The 10,899-nt window shown below is 40.1% G+C and overlaps 1 protein-coding gene across 4 annotated transcripts in view; it reads left to right on the forward strand.

Moving 5' to 3' along the window:
• Positions 1-1,102: 1,102 nt before the first annotated feature.
• SVIL (supervillin) overlaps positions 1,103-10,899 on the forward strand; it is a 108,546-nt gene continuing 98,749 nt past the window's right edge. For all 4 annotated transcript variants that reach the window (XM_065666674.1, XM_065666675.1, XM_065666676.1 and 1 more), the window contains exon 1: positions 1,103-1,166. In XM_065666674.1, the coding sequence (XP_065522746.1) occupies positions 1,103-1,166 (64 nt within the window). The remainder of the gene's footprint in view (positions 1,167-10,899) is intronic.

Genomic DNA, 10,899 nt, shown 5'->3' on the forward strand with positions numbered 1-10,899 from the left:
GGAACACTAGTGTTTCATTCACTGTGTTTGCTGAATCCCTAAGTGCAGATATCTAAGGCTGTCAGCAGTTCACGCTGCAAGATACAGAAGTTTGCCTCTCAGGGTCTGACTGCAAGTTCTTGAGGATTTTGCAGTACAGAAAGAAACTCCTTTTCTCCCTCCACCTTCTCTCCTTCCAAATGCACTTTTTAGCCTGTCCTATGGTTTGATCAAAGTTAGCAAAGGGCTGTGATATCTCTTGATCAGATAGATCTTTTTCACTTACATTGTGGTGAATTCTTCTAACACTATTATCTCACTGGAATGGTGGTTCACAAATAGATTCTGAGTGCTTTCTACATTCTTCAGGCACAGCCTAGATGATATGAGTTGTGACATTTAGAGAACCCTACAGGTTAAAAAAAAAATTATTACTTCCTCACAGCAGAGTTTAACCCATGGAGTCTATGTGTGTGTCTACTGTTCCACATACTTCAAAATAAAATGGAAGAGCTAATCTTCCCTTGCAAACTGGGAGATCCTCAGTTTGGGGGTGGGTATATACAGTTTGCATTGAAAATAAACTGGGTTGGAGGGCATAGGCTTTAACACAAAATACATGGCTTTATTCCTCCAGACAGTGCAGCCAAACGGGATTACTGAAATCTGTGGGACTGTACCCCCTGACTTGCCACCCACCCTCTCATCAGGCATAGGGAGTTGCTTGGCCTGTGGCAAGCACACCAACTGTAATATGCATCTGATAGTAAAAGAATGAAGAGTTAGTTCTCTTAGAAAGACAAAAAGTGTTTGTGTTGTTTTTTTGTTTAGGGTTTTGTTTTCTAGGGTGTTTTTTTGTTTGTGTTTTTTTTTTTTTTTTGGGGGTGGGTTTCTTTAGTTTGTTTTTGTTTTTAAGATAAATAAAAAAATCCCCTATGGGTCATTCTGGGCTCTCACAGAAACTTGAATATGCTAAATGAGCATGGCTCCCTAGCTGAGCCAATAGGGATGGCCAGACACAGGCAACACTTTTATCCCACGAGAGGGAGGAGGGGTGAATGAGCTAGAAGATATAAGCTGAAACAAAGCCATGCTGTCCTTCTGAGTCATTCGCATACACTGGATGGGTAAGGCTTCCTGCTTCCTGGGACGCAGAAGTGGGGTCATGATTCTAACAATGGATGCTGGTAAGTCACTTTTTATTAAATTTGTTTGTCTGTTTTGTTTGTTTGTTTTTTTGTTTTTCTGAGAAGTCTCTCCTTCCCCTTCCCAGCTGGAAAGAGATATTTGTAAACTGGGAAGCTGAATTGTTAAATAAATGCAAGCTTAATCCAGACTTCTCCAGCTGTGTGCACTTTACTGTGTGTTACACAGTGTTACTTCTTGACTGTTACTTATTCAATTATATACCCTCTCTTGCAATGCAAGGCAAAAGTGCATAAATCATCATCATCTTCCATGTTGTGGAAAATTATCAAAAGTGTGTCTGTTAATTTGTACTCTGTCTTTCTGGGGACAGAACCTGTGGCATGATGTCTCACTCTCTTTGATAAGAGGTAATAGCCTCTGGAAGATACATGCTAAATCTTATGCTTGCTGTAAAGAGCTGGTGGTGACCTAATGTATTCACTTCCTCTATATTTACAGAAATTTTGTACTGGGGAGTAAGAGGGAGAAATTGCTGCATTTCCATGGTAATTTTGCTTTGTGTGTTTACAGCCAAAAAAGTCGATGTAAAAAGAGCACACACAGGATTGTCATTTTTTTTTTTTTTTCAAGTTAGGTGCAAAGTGAAATCTTTAACATAGTTCCCTGGGTGACAGGGAGAGTGGTTTCTATAAAAGAAACAAGCAATCCCAGTCTTGCCTCTTGAGAGGGGGTGTGTTTCCATGTCATAACTCACATCCTTCAAATTCCAGAGTAATAAAAGACCTTGGGTTTTAAATGGTTATGGATAGGACATAAAGCACCAGTGGTTGTGCCTTGGCAGCATGCTCACGGCTGCTTTCTCTGTTACCAGTTGCAAGCATGCCTGCTGCATTTTTAAGAGCTCTGTTGAACTTTTGTCAGCAGTTGGTTCAGCTACTTTTTTTCACCACTGTGCAGAAGCATAATGTGACAAGTTCTACAGGCTGAGTTCAAAGTGATAAACTTATTCAGGCAGATCTTGCTGGTCTGTTTTGTCTACTTGTCACATGCTCAGTTTAGTCCAATGCTAATGGAAAGCTCACTGACTCCTGTTGGGCATTTGCTAGGGCCTAAGGGAAAACTCTGTGCCTTCTTCCAGTTCTTTGATTTTTCTGAGACTTCCAAAAGGTGACCCAGCTGTGATCTGCATGCTCAGTTTAGAGGAGATAGCAAACCACTTCATTTAACCCACCCACACTTAACTGAAGTTGCTTTGTCACCATCTGTATAGGCAAGATTGACTCTTTTTGTGTTCAGGTTACGTTACCTGCCTTGCAAATCAGTTAAAACCCAGACCCTTTAACTGAGATGATAAAATTCAAGACAAGCTCAGAGAAGCATAGAATGGCATATGGCTGATAATTTTCCATGATGTAGAAGATGATGATGATTTATGTACTTTGCCCCTTTCATTAGGGTACTTTCTAGAGGAGGCATATTTCAGGTACTTAAAGCAGTTTGAATACCCAGAATTAGCAATCCCCTTCTACCCTTGTTTGTGCAAGTATAACTGATGCCCCAATGGAGGATGTCCTGGTAATGTTCAGGATTTATGTGCTTGTGGGAGCTACAGATCCAGGCTTTGCTCGTGAGACACTTCTTCCCCTTTGAAGTCCAGAATTCCTGTACTGCACTGAAGTAATTGAAGTCTTTGTTTTGGAAAGACTGAGGAAATGTTAATAACATATGGTTAAAAGAAGTACCTTTTATTTGCATATACTTACGTACTTGCATTGTGCGCTGTTTCTTTGTGCTGTGAGGTGAATCATAAAGAAGTGACCCTGCTCACCTGTGTTTCACCGGATTCAAACCTGTATTTGATTCCAGAACGGTGTCACTGCACTAGTTTCTCAGAAATTACAGTGCTCTAGTAGTCCTAGTGGTAATTTTCAGAGTTAACACTGACTTCTAAGGTTAGTAAACATATCTTTTGGAACCTCCCAGCTCCTTAAGAATTCTTAAATTACAGTTCTCTGGTTCTTTGTGGGAAAATGCTTCTAACTACCTGAAATGAAACATTATAATTCAAGGATTTATAACAGTGAGTTCTAGTACTTCTCAAGTATATTTAAGTTACAGAAAAAATATGCCAGCAGTCCAATGCTCTATGACTTAATCTGGGGCACAGATAGTGCTCCATGAAGTTTATCTGCTTGGTTTCACCTGCCTTTTAAAGCTGAGCTTGCTGTTCTTGGAACTGTTTGCTTATTTCAGATTTTATGTTTGCAATACAAGTCAGAGCTAATTAATTAATTTACTTAAATGGGCATCACGTTCTTAAGTTGTTTTTTAACAGAATAAAACTTGTGTTCCTTAGGATAATTGTAAGAATACTTGGGCTTGTGTTTCAGATTTTCATTAAATGCATTTTATTCTGGTGTATTTGCCATTGCAGCTTTTAAATTCTTGCAGGAGCAAGACTAAAAAAGTTTTGGATGGGGGGAGTGAAAAGTAGAGCTGCAAGATAGAGTTGAGAGTATAACTGGATTTGAAGCTGCTACAGGCTAGGACTGCTGCAACAGCTGATTTGATCCTTCTGAGTTTCAAGAGCTATTTATGGTAGATTAGCTGTATCAAAGCTCTACTGTTCCAACCATAAAAGGCTGGTCCTATGTGAAGTTGCCACACTGCATTTGGCTTAGTCTTCCAAGGCTGGAGAGCCTTATAGCGTTTTATGTGGATAAATCCAGTGATGGATGGAAATACTAAAGGCAGATCAAGGAATAACACTGTTGAGGACTTCAGATGGCAGCGAACACTTAAAAGGAGATTTTCACTAATAAATTTTTTGCTCTAGTGTTTGGAATCAGCACTTGGATATAGCTCCAGCATATTTACTGCATTTGGTGAACGCATGCTTTTAGGAAAGCTCTGTTCTAAATTTATCTGACTTATCTGAATCATCTTGACTGCACATATACTTGCCAGCCTTGCATGTTGATATTTGGTAACTTTTGTGAAGTCACTTTTCTGTTTTCTTAGTGGGTGAGCATTAGGTCCTTCAGAAGGGAATCTTAGCCGAAGTGAGAAGCTTTTCTAAAACAAGAATTATGAAATACCTGACTAAAGAGAGCCTTGGGCATTATCTGTAACTATTTTGAGAAGACTTTGACCCCTTCTGCTGCATCTCTTACTTCTTCCTTTCTTCCCCTGTGTAAAGGCAGACAAGTGGATTTTTTACAGGATTCTGAAGTAAGTAGCACGTCATTTGGAGAGCTTGTGCGCAGTCACTCGAGCCAGTTGTAAGAATATTTGCGGCTTTGTCAGGTTGAAATGTGAGTGGGTTTATTCCAGCCTGTGCATGCCACTCATTCAACCTTCCTTAAGGCATTTTGTGTTTTTATTCTCGTGGTTTTGCTTAGAGGATGAGTTCATTCTGCTATGAATGGAAAATCCTGCCACTAGCTGATTTGTGTGTGAGGTGTCTCTCTTTCCTTTGTCACTTTTAATAGGTTAACCTAAGCCACAGTAGTACAACCAGCTATAAGAACACTTATATAAACCCTGAATCTTTCAGCAGTAATTTTCTTTTGTGTTGAAGAAATTCTATAAATACATATGAATACTGTTGCATTGGATAACTCTGTATTTTGAGACTTGGAGTGTTTTGAAGAAAGCCTCCTCCAACTTTCCACTCTCTTATTTTTAAATATTACCAGGACACCACAGGTGGAAGTTGCTTGCAATGTTTTACCTTGCTTTTCTGTAGCAGTATCAGCTGGGGGGGGGAGGAGGAGGGGAAGCATAAGGAGCAGTGAGAGGAGGTTCCTTGCTTCAAGACTATTCCAGGTGGTGTATTCTAATCATAGAATCTCCAGAAACACAAGAAAGTTATCATTGCCAGAAAAATGAATTTTGTATTTTTGAGTTTCCCTTTCAGGAACTAGCAATTTAAGGCCATCTTCCATTTCCTTTGTGTTACAGACCCGTATTTCTCTGTCAAATGGACCTAGAATTTTTATTCTGAGTTATATAAACTTCTGTTTTAGCCTAGAGAATACCAGAAGACAGAACATGTCTGGAGAATTACTGTATAAAAACTACTTTATCAGTTTAGGTATAGGCATATTTTGTAGAATAAAAAAACCCCATATATGTAATCTTTCCCATGTGGACTTTGTGAGATATACATTTAAATATTTGCCTCCATCTATGTGTTAGATTTATGCTGATGAAGTGATTTGAAAGCTTTATATAGTCTTAGTACATTTGTTTATGCAAAATATTAAGAATGTGTAGAATTTGTGTTGTTTTTTTTTTAATGCGGCACTGTCATTTTCATTGCTTAAAACATGTTCACAAGATCAGCTTTTGTCTATGAATCGTTTAATGTAATGAACATAGGTGCAAATTGCACAAGCTTATTTAGTTAAATTGCCATTGTTTGTGTTCATGTTTGTTCCCCAGTGTCTTGCCTGTTACAGGTGGCAATTTCAGTGCAAAGAGGCAAAGCCTCTTTGCAGACTGTTTGCAGAAACAGGGCAACTGAGGCTTAAGCACTTTGCAGAGGCATCATGGTTCGCAGTGTATTTCTTGCTGAATGCATAGGCTTCTGTTTCTCCACAGAAAAGCCTGAGTTTGGCATAATAGAGGGGAATAGTGAGCTCAAAGGAATCTGTATGCACACTGGTCTTGCATTATTAATTCACTGTTTTTTATATTTTGCCAACTAGGCACATTAGAGTTAACAGACACCCTGGAAGGTCGTGATTTTTAATGAGCAAAACATGTCCTAGTTGGAATCTGCTTTAAGCAGATAAGAATGCATTGGGTAACTGGTGATAAAAATGTTTCTGATGTCACTTTCTCACGTGGTGGTGTGTTGAAAGGGAGTCTTTCAGTAGAGAGGGTACAGCAGTTACACAGTAAGTCTTTGCTGATTTGGATTTGGTGGGATGGTCTCTCTTGGCTGTAATGATGCCAGTTCTCAGAGTTTAAAAAAAAAAAAAAAAAAAGAAAAAAAAGTCTGTAAAGAGATTTCACAGACCCAGATTAAAATAATTCAGATTTCCAGACATGTGTCTCCTTAGGTACACAAAAAAGCATCATGATGAACTTGGACATTAAGCATCATGTATCGAAATTAACTAAGGCAAGATAAGTTTCCAAAACAACTTGGGGCTCCATCAGACCGTCAGGCAGGAAGTGTGTAATTTCCCGACAGAATGCAGCCTTTGATGCCAAAAGCTGCCATGGTGTTACCAGCGGTCTGTTACAAAGGAACGGCATTCAGGTGTTAGTCGGGAGGAAGACTGCTTGCCAAAGCACAGTGAGAAGTTAACAATACTTCCATGCAGTTAATGACTGCCAAATGTGCTCCTCGTGGCTTATACCTATAAAATTCTTGGCAGTCAGCTAAGACCTGCAGGATTTCATTCTTGGTCCATCATATCAGCCTTAGATTTAGACAAAATTACTGTCTATTCCTTAAAATAAAACAGCACTGTCTCCTATTTGCTCACTGTGGAAGGAGGGAGGAGTGTGGATTAGTGTTTCAAAACAGTTGCACCAAATAACCAAGGGAATATGCGGGTTGTATGCACATGTGACTTTTCAATCTTGTCCTTGCTGACAGGAAGCTCAGTTAAGACTCAGAGACAGCTAGAATAACTCTTTAGCTCTTAGAAAATACTTGCCCCAACCCTTTATGTTAGAGTGAAAAATGGACAGTATTTCAATGTCATTTCCCATGAAGTGCCAACTGGCCTTGAAAACAAGGTGAGAGACTCAAGGGAACAGCATTTCAGGCAGCACTCCAGTGGTGATTAGGGGTTGATAATGCTGACCCTGTAGCCAGAAGTTGGGTCTGGGATTTGAGACCTGGCTTTAGTGTCAGTCATTGTAACACCTGCCTGCTTTCAGTTTCCAATCAAAAAACCTTGCATGATTTGTTAACATGGGCAACTGGAGCTGAACAGCTGAGGCAGCTGTTGTTCAGCAGCATTGGATTTGTTCCTCTTCGTTGTGAAGACAAGTGGCAGTTTTTTTGCAGTGAGTAAAGCTAACCTTGAATGATATATTTCTCGTTGTAGTCAAGCCATCCATAGCATGTAACTTACTTGAAAGAAACAGACTCAAGGATCAGCACTGGTAATTCTAAAGAGCATTATAAATTCCTGAAGTTGAGGGAAATAAAACTTACTGAATGCCTTAAAAAACCCTAACTAGAGTGCGTTTATACTAAAACTATTTCAAACAAAACCCATATGCTAACTCCCTGAGTTGCTCTCGGTGAAACCTGTGTGAATTGTACAACTTAACTTTGAAAACATAGCTCAAAAGCCAGCCTTTCATTCTGATAGTACGGGTTCACTTTGCAAGAAGGGAATATTTACATTGATAACTGGAGGTTGTGTTTCAGAATGGGAAACTTCATTTTATAACTGTAACATGAATTCAGGTCTGTAAAGACTGCATTACAGATTTAAATACCAAATTCTCAGGTTGAGTTTTTTGTAGTTTTTTACTTCTTATTCTCATGAAATTATCAGTGGGAAAACACCAGTAGAAAAAACACTACTTTATGAAATAGCAAAGAATACATTCTGGTTATAGTGCTCTACATACAAGTATTCTGGTTATCAGCACATAGATATCTAAAGGTATGCTAGAAATGTAATTGTAACAGATACAATTTCGATATTGTCCAAATGCATTTGTCAGTTTATATATGCAAGTATTACAGAAACAGCAGTAAAGAAATGGCTGTCTTTAGGTATCGCGGAGCTCAAAAGAACAGATTTGATGATCATATGCTTATACGCAGCATACTTAATAGAACGGTTAGGGTTGGAAGGGACCTTAAAAATCATCTAGTTCCAACCTTCCTGCCCTGGGCAGGGGCACTTTCCACTAGACCAGGTTGCTCCAAGCCCCATCCGACCTGGCCTTGAACACTGCCAGGGATGGGGCATCCAGTTTCTCTGGGCAACCTGTTCCATATTGTGCCAGATAAGAATGCTAAGTGTTCAGCTTAGAGGAACTCTAGTAACTTAGAGCTGTGAAGCTGTTTTTTATAAAAGCTCCCACACATGCAAATGGTTCTCATTTCCCTTCTGACCAAAGGCTGGAAGACTTTGCTGATCAGTCATTAGATGATGCCACAATCCTTTCTGTGTAAGGGTTCTGTTTTGGTGGGCGCTGGAAGAATGATCCATCCTGGCACTTATTCAGAGCCATAAAGGCTTAGATTTTCCAGTGTTAATCATGTTTCTAGTTATGTGGATTATGTATATTTGCTGGCTATAAGGATTCGTAATGGTTAAGTCAAAGGAGAAAACATAGGATCAACACACATTTTGCTCGCTGAGCTAATAATGTGTCAGACATTAACTAGGAGGATTTACAGCAATTACTAATTGCAGAAAAACCATAATATTGTTGATAAGACTTTGTGCTCTTCATAGCTGTCCTGCTTTAAACAAGAGAGGTCAAGAGCAGCCTTGCTATTCAGTTATTGTAGGCTGGTGTTTAGGGTTGACCTGAAGTGGGTTCAGGCTTCAGGATGGTGAGTTTCAAACTGGGGTCTCCTCATTTCTTCTGGAAATACCTAGGCAATTTGAACACTGTTTGGTGAGGCCAGCCACATTCTTTCCTACTGCTGTCAGGAATGATGGCTGTTTTAGACACATATGCACACCTACTGGATCATGTTCCTGCAAGTGTTTAAAGCTAGGGATACCAAATTTGTTCTTCTGACTGCTTCAGGCAGCTGATGGTTTGGATTGACATACAGGAATAGTGGAAGTGACAAACCCACTTTACAATACCAGTTTAGGAATCCCTCCCAGTTGCCCCCCCATGCCCAATTTACTCCTGAACCACTCTTTTCATGTGTGTCAGTTGGCAACATGGCCACACAGATAGAGGAACTGTCTCTGTTCCCTGAGAACTTTTTCCCCTTCTTCTCTGTGGGTTGCCCAGTCTTGCTTACCATGGCTATGCCAGTGTGGGTGCTGATTTAGTGGGTTGGGAGGAGTCAGGGAAGAGCTGCCGTATCCCAGACAAACCCAGAACAATTACAAACGTTTCTATGCTGCCTGTGCTGGGTTTTTTTGACTTCAGTAAAAATAGGTGTAAGTAAAGTTAGGGCATAATTTTGAAGTGCAGCTACGAAAGATGTGTTTGATATCACAAGAACTTCACAGGTTGATTGAAGCCAGCATAGAAGTAGCTAGTTTCTATTAAAACATTAAGTGGATAAGTATTTCTGATTTAAATGTAGGGCCAGTAATTGAGTAGACACTTACAAGTGACTTGCAATTGCCTGTGATGATGCAAGATTGAATGCAGACAATGAAATGTCATGACAACGCAAGTCAGTGGAAGTTAATTGCCAGAGAAAAAAAAGTGACTCTATGCACATTCCTGTCAGCAAACACTTAAGATAAATCAAGGTCTGTTAGGCTTAGTTGCCCTGGCTTGTCTTCCTGGTGTCTCAAGTATCCTTCCACAGCAAGCCTGTGTGAGGCTTCAGAGAAGCAGAGAGAGAGAGAAAGAGGAGAGAAAGAAGGAGCTGGGAGGGATCAAGGATTAGGGAGCAGGCGTTAGGATGAAAACCTAGAGCTGGTTTCAGGGAGAACCAAGGGAAGCACTTAAGAGCTTTCTCATGCTTTTGTTTTTACTGTCTTGATTGGATAAATGGGCTAGTTTAAACAGGATCTTTGGGTCACCTCTCTGCTGGGAACAGACAAGGCTGATATGCTGGGATAATAGTCTAACATTTAATCTGAGTATTGCATCATAGGATTACACCCTAGGAGGCATAAACGACTTGTTCTCAACATGACTTCATTTACGTCCTGTACTCTGACAATGCCTCACTCAGTATCTCAAGATATTTTGCTCATTTGTATCTTTGATTCAGTGGCTGTGAAGTGCAACCTGCTGCTTAACTTCAGAGTTTATCAAATGGTTTGAGCTGAAATGCACTCTGGATTAACACTTCCAAATTGCTTCTCTTTTGTGACATGTGTCAATTAGTTGAATTACCAAGCAGTTTTCTGGTGTCTGTATTGCTTACACGAACCTGAATTTTTGTGTTGAACGCTATTTCCCGGATAGCAGGGGAGCAAAATTTAAGCATGGCCATTGCCATATCCCATGACTGGTGGGCTGAAACCCAACCATGAAAGCTGATGGAGCTGAGATATGCCCTTCTGACTGCAAAGGGATGCTTTACTGCAGTTCCTGCTAGGCAGATGTGTGGATCTTCCTGACAGAGAGGAGTAATTTTGTCAGTTCACAGCGACTTAAGTGTATTCAGTAGAGTACAGTAAAAAACACTGTAGTTGGTGGTACTGTTCCCATGGCCATCAAGCTGTCTTCTCCATGGATGGTGTATTGAGGCAGACAAGCTCTAAAGGTTTAGAAATATTTACACGGTTCAGGACCCTGACCCTGGCCAATATGGCTGTATATCCTGTGAGAGTATCAGATGCCAAAAAAAAATTGAACATTCAAATTTACCCAGCCTATCATGTTTTCCCTTGATGCTAAAAGTCCTTTCTACAACCACCTGCCAAGTGTTGCATATGTTTAGCTTTAAGGGCTGACAAGTAACCAAACCTGGTGTGGTTGCAGGCTGGAGATTTAGCTTGCAAGCCACTAAAAAAAAAAAAAGTAAATGTGGTGTGTGGGGATGTGTGCTTAGAGTTTTGCAGGGCATCCTTGGTTTGGGCCTTTTTCTCCTCCTTTTGGAGCTCTTAGCAAAGCAAAAGATCAAGCTTTTAG

Source organism: Lathamus discolor, chromosome 2, assembly GCF_037157495.1.
Source record: "Lathamus discolor isolate bLatDis1 chromosome 2, bLatDis1.hap1, whole genome shotgun sequence".
Lineage (NCBI taxonomy): Eukaryota > Metazoa > Chordata > Aves > Psittaciformes > Psittacidae > Lathamus > Lathamus discolor.